The sequence below is a fragment of the Cryptococcus neoformans genome (assembly GCF_000091045.1).
Source record: "Cryptococcus neoformans var. neoformans JEC21 chromosome 5 sequence".
In the NCBI taxonomy this organism is placed as follows: Eukaryota; Fungi; Basidiomycota; class Tremellomycetes; order Tremellales; family Cryptococcaceae; genus Cryptococcus; species Cryptococcus deneoformans.
The window spans coordinates 1,344,411-1,360,708 of NC_006687.1; the positions used below are offsets into that span (position 1 = coordinate 1,344,411).

The following is a 16,298-nucleotide window of genomic DNA, read 5'->3' on the forward strand; positions in this document are numbered from 1 at the left end:
GTGCTCGCTCCTTTGAGAAAATCTACTTACTGGCTATTATTCACGTGTTGCTAACCCAAAAATCTCTTTATAGTTGACTTTGGCTCCAAAGACGCTGCCCATCTCCTTAGGTACGAAGATCAAGCTGGAAAAGAAGCGCAACCATGCGAAGCTTTCTCAAATCCATTTTCAAGCCATCACCATCTTCGAACCGATCGACCCGGCCCCGGAAAAGGTCAAGAGAGTCGCCATTTACTACCCGTTATTACTCAGAATACAATCCGCAACCGGAGGATCTTGGAACCCTCCCTGATGCTTTACAAGGGCAGCTCATGATTGACAATAACGAAGAGACGGAGAGCACTATTCCGCGACTACTCCGGGTTCTGGAAGATCGTGGACAGTCAGGGGAAGAGGGCATGATTACGCCTTACCTTCATGAGGGCAGAAATTATAGGACTGGAGATACTATCACTACAAGCTCATTGTCCATTAATGAGAGGGTTGGTCTTGTTGAAGCAGTCCTTCAGGCGAATGACGAAGCTATCAGTGAGTATGGCCTCCGGGGGCTTTTCTCTCAACATTAATGCAAAGGTCAAATTGTTAGACGATCTGGAGAAGTTGCTGCAAACAGCTTTCGGAATGGCCCCCAACTCCCGTTTACTTGGACAGATGATGAATCTACTAGAGACTCAAAGGCATGAGATTAATGAAATGAAGCCGTACATCGAGTCTAGGCCTTTCCCATCTCTTCGTATGCCTTTTCCTATCTCTGGGCAAAAACGGTAATTAATAGTCGGACAGTCACTCTTCAACAGATCTATGCTAAAGTTGATGGAGAGATCAACAATCTGGCCGATCTACCGGATACTGTGGCAAGGGATACGCTGGTGACGCTTGTACAAGTCTTACAAGAGGGTGAATCCTTATAAACCATCACTGGACTACCACTGACGTTAATCACATTACTCAGGCCCAGACTACTTGATTGATGTCTGCCTGATCTCTAACATAGTATGGTACGCCAAAATTGTCGACCTCTCCTACGCTGCATCTATTCAGCATATGCTGGACAAGGCTATTGACCAAAAGAGCAATCTTACAACTTTTCGAGGTGCTGTCGAATCCATTTTTGCTATAAGTGCTGCGTTGTCTGTCGATTTCTTGGATGATCAAACGGCTGAAAATGCCTATAGGGACTTGGGCGCCTTGTTAAGACAGGTAAATATGGTGGGACGTGACTGAAAAGGTAAACTGAGACCATCACAGTTAGAATTGAGAATGGAATCAAGCAAAGAGATCACTCCTGAGACTATTATTGTAAATAGTGTGGTAGGGAGTTCAGCTACAACGGGGGCCAGTACACCAACCCCTCCACCCATGCCTGGATACGCAGCCGACACGTCTATATTATCGCCCGCTGTCTTATCCCCCTCATCTTCATTTCCTTCGTCTCCTAATGCTTCCGAATTCAAATCCATAGATATGAAGGAGCTTCAGACCCTTTTTGGTACCGGAGTCAGTACACCTGTAACACCTTTATCCGGATTGTCATCTTTCGACGCCACACCGACCGACACCACTGCCAAGCCCACACGGGCTCCGTCCTCTTCGGCAGTGTCAGTGGCAGGATCGGACAGTTCCGAGGAGATTTGGGAGTACCGAGGTCAGTTCCTGACCCGCTCGGCATTGGACCTTGTTTTGAGACAAGAAACTCTTGCGCAAGCGGATAGCTCCGGCCAATACGCAGGAGAGGCATCATGGGATGATTTGAGAGGCACATGGATACCTGTTTGGGTCAAGAAACTCAAATTAAGTGATTTGGCGGAAGGGGAGATACCGGATTCAAGTCCTGCTGGATTCCAAGAGCGAGATACGGATGCGTGGGGAAACAAGATTGGATGGTATGGATCGCATAAGGAGATGTATTACAAAGAAGAACCAAAGTGGGAATTAAAAGATTAATCTATATTGCTGTTGATTTATTATACATTCATACAGTGACATGACTCCCACAAGTCTTGACTCCTACCAAAGTCCTTTACGCCTTGACTTTCTCCAACCCAGGAAGGAACTCATAACCACCCTCTTTCCTGACCTTGTCGAAAATCTGAACTTCCTGTCAGCTAAAGGCTTAAAAACTGCACTGTGGTAGTATCCTCACCTCCATAGTCATCGTCGTCTCCGCATGCGGCATGCTCGGACACTCCTTCAACCCGTCTCTCAGACACCTGGCCACAGCATCGGCTTCCCAATACAGCCCAAACCCATCGAAAGTCATATCGATTGTCTCATCCTCGTAGTCCCCGTCCTCAATCTCGGGGTTAAGAAGTCTACGGATAGTATACTTTTGAGGGCGAGAAGTGAGGCCATGAACGAGGATCTCTCCCTTGGAGCCAACGATACGGGTATTTTGATATTTTTGAACATTGGAGAGAAGATTTGTCGTGCCTACAAAGATTGTCAATTCGTACGCCGATGAAGCCTTGATATAATGTCAGCTTACAGAATGACACGGCGTTCAACTTAGGGAAGGTCAAGGTGATGCTGGTTGCAAGGTCGACACCAGTGTGGTGTTGTAGCATCGTACTGCCAACCTTGTCAGGAGGTGTGAGCTGATTCATAGGATGGCGGTAGAGGATCATCATTGTCTACATATGGTTCCGCACGATATGTCAGCCAACCTTTCGCCACAACGGGCGAAGTATGGACTGAGAACTTACCCACACGAGAGGGTAAGGTCCAAGATCAAGGAGGCTACCACCGCCAAGCTCAGCAGCGAACAGTCGGTTTGTATTAGGTCGTTTCTTGTAGGCGTCCATGGCGAGGTCCGAGTACATGCATCTGATCTCACCGATAAGGTTGTCTTCATGGATAGCTTTCTGAATGGCTAACATAACGGGGTTGAATCGGGTCCAAACGGCTGAAGCAGCAAGTCGGTGGTTTGTTTCTGACTCTGTGGTTTTCAAACTTACCTTCCATAAGGAAAACATCGTTCTTTTTGGCAATTGAGACAAGGTGCTTCCACTCTGCGGCATTGAGGGTTGCTGGCTACCATGAGAAGTTACTTAAAGAAGACCATAACTCTGGATCGAGCCTACTTTCTCCAGAAGGCAGTTTTTGCCAGCTTCCAAAGCGAGCTTGGCATCCTCATAATGAGCAATGTTCATACTACCCACATACACAATGTTGACATTCTATGTCATCCACTCAGTCAGTCGGAGGAGTCAACACCTCTTATTGAACACACTCACAGGATCCTCCACAACGCCTTTGTATGAACCGTATGCTTTGGGCTTGAAGTCCACAAGTCCATCTTGTTGACCCGCAGCTCCATTGGGACAGTATTTGCTGATGAAATCCTCTGCTTTGGAAAGCGAACGGGACCCAACAGCAGCAATGGCATGAGAGACGTCTGTGACGTTTCTTGAGGCCATGGGACGGCCGATATCTTTGGTAAATTCGGATGAAATCCAACCACATCCAAGAATACCCCACCGAGCGACGAAGGGTTGTTTAGAAGACATACTGGTGATATATCGTAGTAGCGATCTGGGAGGAGTCATGAAGGCGAGGTTATTCGGGCTGTTTTGTGACTAAATAGAGCGCGCTTGGCAAGGAGAGGGAGTTCAGAGGATGCATGGAGGTGGATAGAGAAGAAGGGACATGGGATGATGGGACGAAGCATATATCTCCGGGCCGGTGTCCGGGATGATAGATAAAGATCGGTCCGATATTTGCGTCCGCGCGACCAACTGGTGCTGAGAACACAACAACAAACCAGAAAGTACGTACTACGTAGAAGGAAGAACTGGCCTTGTGTTCGTCAGTTCATGTTTTATGCATGTGGGAGCGGTGGGAAACCGGTCAGTTTTCCCCAGACGGTGCGTATACGGCCTACGTCGTAACAAAATACATTAGGGTATATATACAATCGTTACACAGAGAGTTTGTCATCGACTTCATCCGTCCTCTCGTCCTCTTATTACTTGGCCCCGCGAATCAGTCTCTTGACTTCTGCTCCAGAGATATCCATATCATTCCTCTCCATATCATCCTCAGTCACGACCTTCTTTTTCCCAAGCGTCCTGTCAGAGTATCAGCATGGATATTAGTCACGGATTTGAGTGCAGAACTCACCTCTTCTTCTTCACCGTTGTCTTTATCGGCAACTCATCGTCATCATCATCGCCAAGCTGAAGTTGTCCCACTCTCACGCTCAGAGGGCCTGGAGTCTCGAACACAGGCTCCCGAGACTTCTCTGTCTTAGAAGTTGCCTTTGAGGTCGCGTCGTGGGTCATCTTGTTTCCCTTGACAGCTCCGGGAGTTAGTGGGCTAGATGCCTGCAGCCTGGAAGGAACCTTGGCAGGAATACGCTTGATGGGGTTGCTATCCTTGCGCTTGACACTAGATAGACGACGAGGTGGGGAAGGCTCGCTCTCATCATCTTCTGAAACTTCTTCGTCAGAGATGGTAAATGCCGAGCCATCCGAATCGGGTCCTTCCTCTTCCTCTTCCTCTTCTTCCTCCTCTTCCTCCTCTTCCTCTTTCTCCTCTTCCTCCTCACTTTCTTCTTCCTCCTCATCATTTTCCTTTTCTTCTTCTTCTTCAATACCCTCCTTCTCTTCATTTTCATGCACCATAGATCTCTCATCCTCGCTCCTGGTAAGCTCATCTTCATACTCTTCGTCATGTTTCTTAACCTCCTCTTTTATCATTTCTCTATCACTCTCCCGATCAGCTAGTGTACGGTGACTTGTGGAGTCACGAGAAATTGTGAGCTTAGGGATAGTGGATGCAGGTTTGGCAAGGAAAGGATCGGAGTGGGAGGAAACCATGGAATCGTCGCCAGAAACAAGCTATAAGAATAGAATAAGCACTTGACCGGTACCATCTTCCAGTTAAAAGCCTCCGAAATTCGACTTACCAAAGACTCATCAATGGCGGACTCAAAGCTCTTCTCTATGCTCAGGTCATCTCGCGACTCATCGCGATCCGCATATGAAGATTCGGCAGGAGAGAGTTCATATCGAGCGATACGTGATACAGCAGGCGTCATAGTACGCATGACAATGTCGATCTTTCGGTCAGCTTTGAGCTCGCTCGCTGCGACCTGGAGATGAACACATCCGATTAACGATTATGCTGGATAGATATAGGAAAAGATCAACTTACATGTTCGTTCAATCGCTGAGAAAATTCTTTGTGCATTCTTTGCATTGCCTCTTGCATCTCTCGGGCAACTTCCTCGCGTACTTCAACTTCGATGGCAGCCGCCCGCATTTCGGATTCATAAAGCTAATCATTATTAGTAATATTCCTCATACATTAGTTGAAATCGTCGAGAGATACTCACTCTGGTTTTCATTTCCTTGAGCTGATCAAACAGATACTCTACAAGCAGATCCTTGTCCTCCTCATCTTCATCCTCCGCATCCTCCTCTTTGACTTCCAACTCTTCCTCAACCATGACAAAACCTTGACTCTCCCTTTCCGCAAAAATCTTACTTTTCATCGCCTGGCTCGCCGCACCATCATCTTTCGGGATGACCGGAACAGTCACCTTGATTTTCATAGGCGCGCTGACAGCATGTTTGAAAGCATTAAACTGGGTGCTAATTTGACGTTTGAGGAGTGGGAGGCCGACTCGATTGGAAGCGGTGGTCTGCACTTCGCGGGCAGAAGCGGAAAACCGCATGACATGCGAGTTCTCGTCGAAGCCTGTGTCGTATGGATTGACGTTGATGATGATAACCTATGTTTCCGGTCAGATTACATGCTGGAGGGAGGGTGATCGCTCTTACTGCTCGCCCATCACCAACAAAGAAGTTTTGGAAGATCTCTGTCAATTTTGAATGTCTAAACGGTACGACCGCAATCCTTTTCTTGACTCCCACGGCAGAGGATGCTGACAACTTTTGCTGATTCGACCGCAGTACTTCAAGGCATTGACCCAACACCATGAGCGACTTGTTGATGTTACCCGCCTCCTTCAATCTGTCACCAGTAGTATGCGTGTTCCTATTCCTCTCAGAGCCAGCGAGATCAACAATGGCGAGGCGGGAGACTTGAGCGGAATCGGGGTCCTCCGGTGCGCCATTGTGGACACGGACGACTTTGATGGTGAAAATGCCATGACTTCGGCTGGATTCTCGGTTCGCGAGGGTACCGAATACTTGCCGAGCGTTCTGGCCAGATCGGAAGACCGCAAGAGCTTCCTACAAGGCAAGAGCTTGAATTTAGCTCGAGCCTGGTGAAGGTTGAAATGACTCACTTCTCTGGTTCGCACACGGACATCTTTCAGCCCAGCGATATATTTTCCATTTCCATCAGGATCATTCTTCAAGCTAAGGGCCTGCCTCTTGAGCACACCTCCACCACCATTCGCCATGGCAGCCATGTTAAAGGAGGAATTAAGGACGGATGGAATACCTTGCATGTGAGATGTTCGAGGAAACTTGTCATAAGTTGCTCTGGGGCGAGGAAAAATGGAAGCTGACGGAGAGGATGTTGGGAGTACAGCTTCGAGGAGATCGAAAATCTATGGCCAAGGACATATGAGTATTGCCGGTTTACACACGTTTATGCGAAAAAGATAATCACGAACCTTCTCATTATACACCTCAGCGTACGATATAAAAACAGCATAAGAGAAGTTTTTATCGACCTTCACGGCTGGAGGAGAATGTTAGCTCAGCCGCAAAAAACGCAACGGGTCTCTCTAACCTTCGTCTGTCCTCGGTTCCGTTGCAGCCAGAGGGTCAACAATGTTCAGGGAGCCATCAACTTCGTCGCACAAGACCACATCTGCAAGGCCTTGAGGTTGAAGCTGAGAAGAGATATTAGCAACTGTCACTGATGAGATAATGCACTCACGTTTGCTTTGCTTTCTGAACCCTCGATTGAATTGAAAACGACATCAATGGCCCTAGGAAGCACACCTCTCTCCGTCGTCGATGTTGTATTCCCACCTTGAATGGTATACGACTTCCCGCTATTGCTTACACCATAAGCGAATAGAAGACCATTCTCTCCTTGTAACAGTTTCTCCACAAGGGGAAGAGTAGTAGTCGTGAAAAAGGGAGATTGAGCCGTATCGGGAGGAAAGACTCGATCGAATGAGAAGAGATGGGGTGGTCTAGGAATGTGGTGCCGAGCATTCTCCTGGAATTATATCAGTCTATTAATTTTCCACCAACTCGACTTATAATGGACTGACTGCAGGAGCGCGCATCAACACATCAGTCTCTGACTGAATCTCGAGATACGGTCGGGCTGTCGAAACCAAATCTGGGACCGGAGGCGGCCGTATTCTCAAGTACGCCTGATTGTCGTTGTCAGCAGTTGTTACAGGGCTTTGAAAGCGCTATTTATCTGTACCTTTAGACTCTCAGCACTTGCTTCAGGTTTAGAAATGGGTTGTGCGGCAAGCTTTGCTCTCGGTGTCGGTGCCTATAAACAGACGAAATTCGTCAAGATTGCAATTGAATTCTTTCGTTTTCGGCAACTTACCACCTTCTCTTTCTGTCCAATCTTCCCTGATACCTTTCTAAACCCTTCTTTTCCTTTTGTGAGGAAGCCTGGTTGTCTTGAGGTTTCTGCAGGACTTGCAACGGCCTCTTTAGCAGCCCGAAGACGAGTGACTCTGCCGGTAGCAGGCGCTGTTGCTGCGCTTTTGGGGGGGAGACGCGGTTTGGAGGAAGCACTCGGCGTTGCTGGAGGTGGAGCCATTGTCATTGATTATTGTGTATAATACGCCGTATGAGCAATATTGTAGAGAAGTAACAAGTGAAGGCAGTCGCGTTTAGGAATTATTGAGTACGTGTTGTTGTTTATGTTGCAACAATAAATAAATAACAAATAAATAATATTAACAATCATCACACTCATCAAACTAACAACAACAACAACAACGACGCAACAAACAACAACAATCAAACATGATGACAACAACAATCGTCGCTCTTCAAAATGCCATATCACATCGGGTCTCCGGGGGCTTTGAGAGATAAACCTAAAATATAGCGAGAACGACGACATAACCCCTTGCGTAGTACAGCATGATATCGTCACGCATGCGTTTCCCCAGCGAAAGCGATCAGGGCTCAAGCGATTGATCTTACGGCTACCCCCCGGTTTCTTCAATTCTCCCAGAAGATCCTGTCCCAAGATGGCGGAGCCGCCTTATACTACCTTCACCAAATGGCAAAAGCTGTCGCTCGTCGTCGTTGCATCTCTCTCAGCCTCCTTCAGTGGCTTTGCATCTAATATATATTTCCCTGCTATTCCAGTCATGGCTACCTCCCTTGGCACCTCTATTGAAAACATTAATTTGACGGTGACGACGTATATGATCTTCCAAGCTATCACTCCGACATTTTGGGGGTAAGACGATTGCAATTCAAACGGAACCTGCAGTGACATGCTAACGGGTCTTAGTGCCATTTCTGACGCTTATGGCAGACGACTGGTCCTCATATCCACACTTACGGTATTCTTCTCTGCTTGCATTGGCCTTGCGTTAGTCAAGCACTATTACCAGCTTGTCATCCTGCGGTGTTTGCAAAGTACCGGAAGCGCAAGTACCATTGCAATCGGCTCAGGCATCATTGGAGATGTGGCAGACAGGAAAGAGCGGGGAAGCTATATGGGCTTCTTTCAAACAGGTCTTCTACTTCCATTAGGTGAATACAAGCGTCTGAGTCGCAATAGCTGCTTGGAACTGATGCTAACCATGAGCAGCTATTGGACCTGTTTTAGGCGGTATTTTTGCTCAAACATTAGGCTGGTGGGCCATCTTTTGGTTTTTTGTCATTTACGCAGGGATATTCCTTCTAATTCTGGCACTATTTCTGCCGGAAACTTTGAGGCGTATAGTAGGCAACGGTGCTATCTACCCTCCTGCTCGATCACGAACGCCTTTGGAGCATTTCCTAGCTTCGAGGGACAAAACCCTACCCCCTATAACTTCAGCAACACCCATACGACCGGACTGGATAGCCCCTTTGCGCATTCTCTTTGTACCTGACGTTTTTTTAACGCTTTCCTTTCTCTCTCTACATTACGCAACATGGCAGATGGCGATTACAGCCCAATCTTCTCTGTTCAAGAGCATTTACAACCTGAACGAAATTGAGATTGGTCTTACTTTTATCGCCAACGGCTTTGGCTGTATGCTCGGTACTCTTTCAATTGGTCGGTTCCTCGACTATGACTACCAGCATTTCAAGAAAAAGTTTTCCGGACCTACATCAGACTTCCCCATTGAGCAAGCCCGGCTTCGTACTGTCTGGTTCTGGTCTCCGTTCCAGTGCGCCGCAGTCCTATGGTTTGGCTGGACGTTGGATCAAAAGGTACACATGGCGTCCCCTATTGTCGCATCTTTTGTCCTAGCATGGGCAGCGATGTCCATCCAAGCCGTTATTAGTACCTTTATCGTCGACATATTCCCCAAATCAAGCGCATCTGCTACAGCCGCTCTCAACCTCGCCAGATGTCTGATGGGTGCCGGTGCAACAGCTTCGGTAGAACCGTCGATCAATACTTTGGGTGTTGGTTTCACATTTACACTATGGGCATGTCTAATGGCATTGTCGTTGGCGTTTGTTGGAGTACAAATGCGCTTTGGCCCAGCATGGCGGAAGAGAAGAGAAAAAAGACTTGAAGAAGGGGAGAAGGGCTAGGTATCCCGGCCGTCATTACATAGAATCAACGGTCAGAACGGTATGTGCAAAAAAGGTTCAGGCATTAGGTAATCAACCTATTAAACCTTTTGCCAGACCAACAACGATGCGCTTGATCGCAAGCTGTATACCATCTCAGCAGCTCAATCGGGCACGACCGCGAGCGAAGTGAAGCTGGCATGATTTAACTGATCGTATCATAGGGTCCTCATGATGCCCAAGGAGGACATTGCAGCTGTCAGAGGTTGTCGCTCAGGGATTAGAAGGAGGGGATGTTTGAAGATTTCCAGGACATACCGCGCCTATATATCAATATTGACTTTCATACGTTTATACTTCAACACCTGAAGACAACCAAGAGATAATATGACCAAAGTATTCTTGGTCCAACTTAAGCTGCGCAAGCGGGGACGATAGAAGAAGATCGCCCTAAATACCTTCTCCACAACTCCTGAGTAACCCTTTTCCTTTCACCAGCGGCGCCTTGCTCTCCGCTCATCAAGCTCTTGTTTTCAAATGCCCTCCTACCGAGGAAAGGCATGACTTCCTCGAGCTTGCCATAGGCGATGTACTTGAAAGCGACGGGCTGACCGTCGTTAACGAATCTAGCAGCGTTGCGATCTGTAAGGTCGTCCTTCATGCCGTACAGCTGCGCTATCCTGACTCTACCTCTCACGTCCTTCTTCAATCTCATCAACCCACTGGATCCCTTTTCAGCCAAGCCGTTTTTAAGCAGATTCTCACAGATGATATCACAAGATTCGGGGTTGTGAGTACCGAAAATGACGCTTAGCGCTCGTTCGGGGTGAAAAGATTTGAGTTGATCAGAGAGGGTGGTGAGGATGGTGGAGATGGAACCGTCGTAAGAGACATCGGTGACAGGCTTGTTGGGCCAGATGGGGTCCGCACCCAGGCGATCTTCATCAAGCCATTTCTTGCGTTCTTGGAGGTGATAGGCACCACGGACGAGTTTGAGACCGAGAGCGTAAACCGTTGGCCTCTGCATGTTGGATTGCGTGCATGAGGTGGGTTGGTTGACGACGTAGGTATGACTGGTAGGTCCCGCTAAAACAGCGAGGTCAATTTAGCTTTCGAAAATGACCAAGGATGGGAAATTCACTAGATAAGAGGGCCATTCCACTTCTCACTCTTTGACTTTGGAGGCTTATTGAATACTTCAGACAAGAGGAGAGTGTAGCCATCCAAGGCTGGCTGGTACCATGTGTGCTCGGCATCAATGATGAGCACAACGCTTCAAGAGGTCAGATATTACCCAAAAAGTGGAAACCTGGAAGTACCTACTCGTTCTCTTTAGCTTTTTCCCCAATCTTCCTTAAATTGTACCAAAGGTCGCTAAGTACTTCTAGATCATCTTCTTTCAACCCTGGATCAGTCTCCAATACTCCGATATCATCCCATTTATCCTTCAAAGCGAACAGTTCTCTTGGATCGCCGAAATTGAGGTCTTGTGTACGAGCAAGGACTTGACAGTCGAGAGATTCGGGGGTACATGGGTAAGGTACAAAAAGAGGGGTGTTTGGGGCGTTAGTGGAGCTGGATTCGGCCAGGGATCGTAGACGAAGCAAAGTGTAAGAGGCCCGCTCAAGGACATTGGGGTCAACGATACCGGTCTGAAAGAGCATTATCCGTCCACTCTTGTTCATCGAAAGAAACATCTTGAAAACTCACAACCTTGAGAGCGAAGCCGGTGGCACCTCTTTGTTCGACAGGCAGACTTCTTTCATATTCTCCACTCTTTTCCAATGCCATCATGACTTGCTCTAGCCTGTGCTTCCTTTCTCTCTGGCGCCTTGCCTCCTTTCCATAAGTATTATCGTCTTGTAACCGAGATTCATCAACTTCAGCAGAGTAGTTTAACATTGCCCCTATCCCCCTAGTGCGCAGGGCTTTCAAAGACGAAATGCAGTCTTCCACAGTCTCACCTGGAACAAATTGCTCGAAGAAAGTGTTCCGGACGAACCATTCTGTGGGCAGGCGCAAAGGAGAATTAATAAGGATGGATAATATCTTTGGAGAGTAGTCGACGACGCCTGGGAAGGAAATGAGCGAGTAAACTAGCCATGTTCGAAGAAGCTGGGCTGTAGATGCGATTTGAAGGGAAGAGGAGCCAGCACCAGGAAATGGTTCGGTCTCAGCTGAGAGCGTGGGAACAAGAAGAAAACCGGCCGGGAGAAATGCGAGAGGGTAGAGATAACGACGACGGAAGCGGCGGGAGCTAAAACCAGAGCTAGGGCCCGATTCAGAGCCAGAATCAGAAGAAATGGAGGAAGAAGTGGTGGTGGAATATACACAACAACTATCATAACCAGTCCCAAGTGAAGGTATCCAAGCTGGTCTGAACTGTCTTCTAAAACGGACAGGTTGTGTGGATGGGATCACGAAGCGGGAAGCACGCATGTTGAGGGAGGCTTGGTTGACGATGATCTGACAGATCATGATTCACATTTCTTCACTATATTTATATATGCCAAGCACGCAGCTGTGCGTAATTCACACAGATAATAAGGCAAACTCTAATCCAAGGCGGCCTCTGCCAAAATTGACTAGTGGACGAATCCGCTTTATCACCGTGGTCAGTTCACGGCATTGAAAGCTCCCTCGGACGGAGTTCGAAGAGGGAAGGCTGCCTCTTCTAGCTTCCCAGGATCCAGGCACATGCCGCCCGCTGCTATCTCGTGATGGCAGTATCTTATCGCGGTATTAGAAGAAAAAGCCGAGTGTGGCGGTTTTAATTTTCGGAACAGCCGACGTGTATCGTGCAGGGTGCGCAGTAATTGTTCCGTCACTAACGAAGGAATTGTCACGAACGACCGATCGATCATTTATATCTTGACATGATTTTCGTCAGTCCTAAGCGCCATCTGAGGACTGATTCCGGAGTCGCAAGAACCATGTGGCAAGGTACAGGATATGTGCTGTCAACATGATATGTGGGCAGTAGTGTATGTAAGACTTACTCGTTAATAACTGAATAAAGAGAAGAAGAGAGAGCCGTGTTGCAAGCACTACGTAAAAAGATTCATTTATGTCTCTGTACGATGACACTATCGGAAGATCAGCTGTATCCCATTCTCTTACCAACTGTGGCTACTGTTATCAAGGAGATGTTTGACTCGCCTTTTCAAAACCAAATGTGCGACTGCGTGAACCTTAGGAATGCCCCATTACTATAGATAATATACACCAAAACCCATCATATACCAAGTCCATTCCCCAAGGTGTCGCTCCATTCAAACAAAAAATTACTGGTACGATATAATACCAGCATCATGATGCCGCAACTTCTGTAATAGCTGTAATTATGCATTGTACAGTACATGGCAGTCTATATCTAAACACAAGAAACCCCCAAAAGATGACGGATACTACTGACGGGACTCTGTTACACCTTACATCTCCACTTGAGCGCCTTATACTGAGCCACCAAAAAATCTTCTCTTTAACTCGGCCGCCACTCGCCTCATTTCTGCTGCTGCACCGTGATCACCGCTCATCAAACTCTTGTTCTCAATCGCCCGCCTACCAAGGTAAGGCATAACCTCTGAAAGCTTGCCGTATGCCATGTATTTGAGAGCAACGGGCTTGCCATCATTGACGAACTTTCTGGCCATACGATCTGTGAGGTCGTCCTTCATACCCAGCAACTGTGCAATCCTAACCTTACCCCGCACGTCCTCTCTCAACCTCAACATCTTCGCTTCCCCTACTTCCTTGGCAAGGCCGTTCCTGAGCAAGTTCTCGCAGACGAGATCACAAGACTCAGGGTTGTGGGTACCGAACGCAACGCTCAAAGCGAGCTCGGGGTGGGGAGACTTAAGTTGGGAGGCGAGAGTGGTCATGATGGTGGAGATAGAGCCATTGTAAGCGACGTCAGTAGCAGATTTGTTGGGCCAGATGGGAGCGGCACCGACACGGCCCTCGTCGGACCACTTCTTGCGTTCTTGCTCAAAGTAGGCACCACGGACGAGCTTGACACCGAGGGCGTAGCCGTTGACTTCGGCGTGTTGTATGGCGTGAATAAGGTGTGTGGGTTGACGGCAGAGGTAGGTCTGATAAGTACCGCTGCAATGGGTTAGTTAAGGATGAAAGGGAGACACTCGAAAGAAGAACTCACTAAATCAGAGGACCAGTCCAGATCTCCTCTTTGGAAGTGGGAGGTCGATTGAACTCTTGAGAAAGAAGAAGGGTGTATGCGTCCAAAGCTGGCTGGTACCAAGTGTACTCGGCATCAACATAGAGAATGATGCTGAGATCTGTCAGCATTACAAATATGATGGCCTGGGTTCAATCAACTCACTCGTTCTCCTTAGCCTTGTGACCAATCTTCTGCAACTTGTACCACAACTGTCTAAGCTCCTCAAGGTCACCCTCTTGCAATCCAGGATCCTTTTCCAAAACACCCATGTCATCCCACTTGCCCTTCAAAGCAAGGAGCTCCTTGCCATCACCTAGCTTAAGCTCGGGAGTGCGGGCAACGACTTGCCGGTCCAGGGTTTCGGGAGTACCAGGGTAGGGGACGAAAAGATGAGTGTTGGGGGCTGTGGGAGAATTGGACTTGGCAAGAGGACGTAATCGGAGAAGGGTGTACGAAGCTCTTTCAAGGATGTTGGGGTCAATAAGGCCAGTCTAGAGGATTTATATTAGTACATATTTCTTCGATTTTGCCAAGGAACGAACGCACGATCTTTAGAGCGAAACCAGTAACACCTCTCTGGTCAACGGGCAAGCTTCTTTCATATTCTCCAGCAGCCTCCAAAGCAGTGATGATAGTCTCAAACTTCTTTTCTCTCTCCTTCCTGTTCCTTTCCTCCTTGGAAGGAGCAGTCTCGGTCAACTGCGACTCGTCTACTTCGGCAGAGTAGTTTAACATGGCACCAACGTTCCTCTCCCTGAAAGCCTTCAAAGTAGGCATACATCCCTCTACGGTCTCACCAGCGACGAATTGGCCAAAAAAGGTGTGTCGGACGAACCATTCAGTGGGGCCGCGTAAAGAAGAGTTGATAAAGAAGTTAAGAACGGCAGGAGAGTAGTCAACAACGCCAGGCATAGAGATGATGGCGTAGATGAACCAAGTCCGGAGAAGCTCGGAGGTCGTAGAAGTGGAGAGAGAAGTGGGCACAGGAATGGCATCTGGCTCAGAGTCGGCAGAGAGGACAGGGAGTAAGAGCAAGCCAACAGGGAGGATAGCAAGGGGATAAAGGAGTCGGCGGCGAAAGCTGGACCCAGAACCAGAGGAAGGAGAAAGGCCGATAGTGAGGCAACGGCTGCTTCCAGCGCCAAAGGAAGGAGCCCAGGTAATCCTTAGCTGGCGGAAGCTAGAAGATTGTCGAAAAGGAGTTGTCATTCGAAAAGGTCTCATGATCGGTCGGATTGCGGACATCTTGCGCGTTGTGGACCGTTCGTTGTTACACTGAGTTTGAGAGGAGATCGCAGAAAGAAAGGATTGGGAAAGCGATGTTGACTATTTCTAACAAGATGTTCCACCAGCGTAACAGTCGGCACAAGGGAGGCCAGCGAGCTTTTCTGTTTTACCACTACACCCACTGACGGACGGACAACACAAGACGGAGTCTACAAATCGCCTCTCAGGAACCATAGGCATTACCGCTTCGGCTGACGCCGAGGCACAAAAGCACAGGAATTCGTCAGGGATCTTAGGGGGTGATAAGAACTTCTGTGCGGCTTTCCCGGTGGCCCTGACGCGGGCAGCGTTTTGACGGCCGCGAAATAAAACGTCGACGACACGATAAAATGGCAGGAGACGGCTCGTTCGTTGACTCCATTTTGTTGGCTGTGCGTGCCATGCGTGGAATACGTGTGGTGCTCATCAAGGCAAGGGAGGCATATGACCAACACAGACTGCACAAAAAACGCATAAAAAATGTGGATTGTAGACAGCAAACGGCCGCTGACTCTATTCTGTGCCTGACGGGCTTCGGACTGATGATGGAGAAGGATGGGTCGAAGATGACAGATGGTGAAAGACGTCTGCCATGTTGGATTTCTTTGTTACGAGATTGCGAACATAATAAAAGCCCGAAACAATTGGGGACTGAGGAAAGGTACGGATTGTTTATCGGCCATCTACAACCATCGTCAGATCGTGGAACACGGAGGATTGATGTAATGATTGCAGGCGAGCGATGAACGTAAATGAAGGACGAGAGCGGGGAAGTATTCCATATATTTCCATTGTTTGGCCTTGATTCTGCATTCAGATTACTTCTTATGTTGGCTCCTTATCCCCAGGTGATTATCTTGAAAAGTTACACTTCGACCTGATTGCATTTTCTGGCTCATAATTATTCGGGCCGGTAGCAACAACGTCATTATTTTGACTTCTTTCACTTCGGAAGGCATGCGGTGGTTCCTCATCACCATCAAAATGATCAATCATTTGGGGTATATTCCACATGATCTTTCCCGTACGTTCTCCTGTCTTTGAGTGTCCCTTCACCTATTTAAGTCCATCACGCCAACGAACCTTGACGGAGGCTGACATGAGGAGGCAATAAATAACACACTCTTGTCCTCGGTCAGGGGTTGTTCGAAGGTTGGGATGGAGAAGGAGTCAAAAGATAGCCGGAGTACTTTTCTCGTATCATCTTCAGCCTT

At 48.0% G+C, this 16,298-nt stretch overlaps 6 protein-coding genes across 6 annotated transcripts; 2 read left to right on the forward strand and 4 right to left on the reverse strand.

Annotated features, from left to right (window-relative positions):
- Positions 1 to 18: 18 nt before the first annotated feature.
- CNE04810 (hypothetical protein) lies at positions 19 to 2,827 on the forward strand. Its single transcript, XM_024657296.1, has 5 exons — positions 19 to 528; positions 587 to 733; positions 784 to 897; positions 953 to 1,200; positions 1,249 to 2,827. The coding sequence occupies exons 1-5, from the start codon at positions 144 to 146 to the stop codon at positions 1,942 to 1,944; spliced, it is 1,590 nt and encodes a 529-aa protein (XP_024512916.1). The 5' UTR covers positions 19 to 143; the 3' UTR covers positions 1,945 to 2,827.
- On the reverse strand, positions 1,902 to 3,650 carry CNE04820 (conserved hypothetical protein). Its single transcript, XM_570999.2, has 7 exons — positions 3,234 to 3,650; positions 3,081 to 3,176; positions 2,955 to 3,030; positions 2,703 to 2,902; positions 2,486 to 2,630; positions 2,144 to 2,430; positions 1,902 to 2,089 (listed from the first exon to the last, which is right to left on the reverse strand). Exons 1-7 carry the CDS (start codon positions 3,543 to 3,545, stop codon positions 2,021 to 2,023), a joined length of 1,185 nt encoding a protein of 394 aa, XP_570999.1. The 5' UTR covers positions 3,546 to 3,650; the 3' UTR covers positions 1,902 to 2,020.
- A 180-nt stretch (positions 3,651 to 3,830) lies between these two features.
- On the reverse strand, positions 3,831 to 7,716 carry CNE04830 (conserved hypothetical protein; the record flags this gene model as incomplete). The annotated part of the gene is made up of 13 exons (XM_571001.1): positions 3,831 to 4,067; positions 4,120 to 4,838; positions 4,907 to 5,092; positions 5,155 to 5,277; positions 5,336 to 5,734; positions 5,784 to 6,197; positions 6,254 to 6,520; positions 6,587 to 6,654; positions 6,706 to 6,808; positions 6,856 to 7,143; positions 7,199 to 7,303; positions 7,360 to 7,431; positions 7,492 to 7,716. 13 exons carry the CDS (start codon positions 7,714 to 7,716, stop codon positions 3,965 to 3,967), a joined length of 3,072 nt encoding a protein of 1,023 aa, XP_571001.1. The 3' UTR covers positions 3,831 to 3,964.
- A 205-nt stretch (positions 7,717 to 7,921) lies between these two features.
- Positions 7,922 to 12,992, forward strand: CNE04840 (conserved hypothetical protein). The gene is made up of 4 exons (XM_571003.2): positions 7,922 to 8,364; positions 8,419 to 8,663; positions 8,722 to 9,702; positions 9,759 to 12,992. The coding sequence occupies exons 1-3, from the start codon at positions 8,150 to 8,152 to the stop codon at positions 9,660 to 9,662; spliced, it is 1,401 nt and encodes a 466-aa protein (XP_571003.1). The 5' UTR covers positions 7,922 to 8,149; the 3' UTR covers positions 9,663 to 9,702; positions 9,759 to 12,992.
- CNE04860 (conserved hypothetical protein) lies at positions 9,982 to 12,091 on the reverse strand. Its single transcript, XM_571180.2, has 4 exons — positions 11,352 to 12,091; positions 10,965 to 11,293; positions 10,783 to 10,914; positions 9,982 to 10,727 (listed from the first exon to the last, which is right to left on the reverse strand). Exons 1-4 carry the CDS (start codon positions 12,078 to 12,080, stop codon positions 10,586 to 10,588), a joined length of 1,332 nt encoding a protein of 443 aa, XP_571180.2. The 5' UTR covers positions 12,081 to 12,091; the 3' UTR covers positions 9,982 to 10,585.
- Positions 12,976 to 15,207, reverse strand: CNE04870 (proline dehydrogenase, putative). The gene is made up of 4 exons (XM_571179.2): positions 14,365 to 15,207; positions 13,981 to 14,309; positions 13,798 to 13,929; positions 12,976 to 13,745 (listed from the first exon to the last, which is right to left on the reverse strand). Exons 1-4 carry the CDS (start codon positions 15,061 to 15,063, stop codon positions 13,094 to 13,096), a joined length of 1,812 nt encoding a protein of 603 aa, XP_571179.1. The 5' UTR covers positions 15,064 to 15,207; the 3' UTR covers positions 12,976 to 13,093.
- Between the last annotated feature and the right edge of the window lie 1,091 nt (positions 15,208 to 16,298).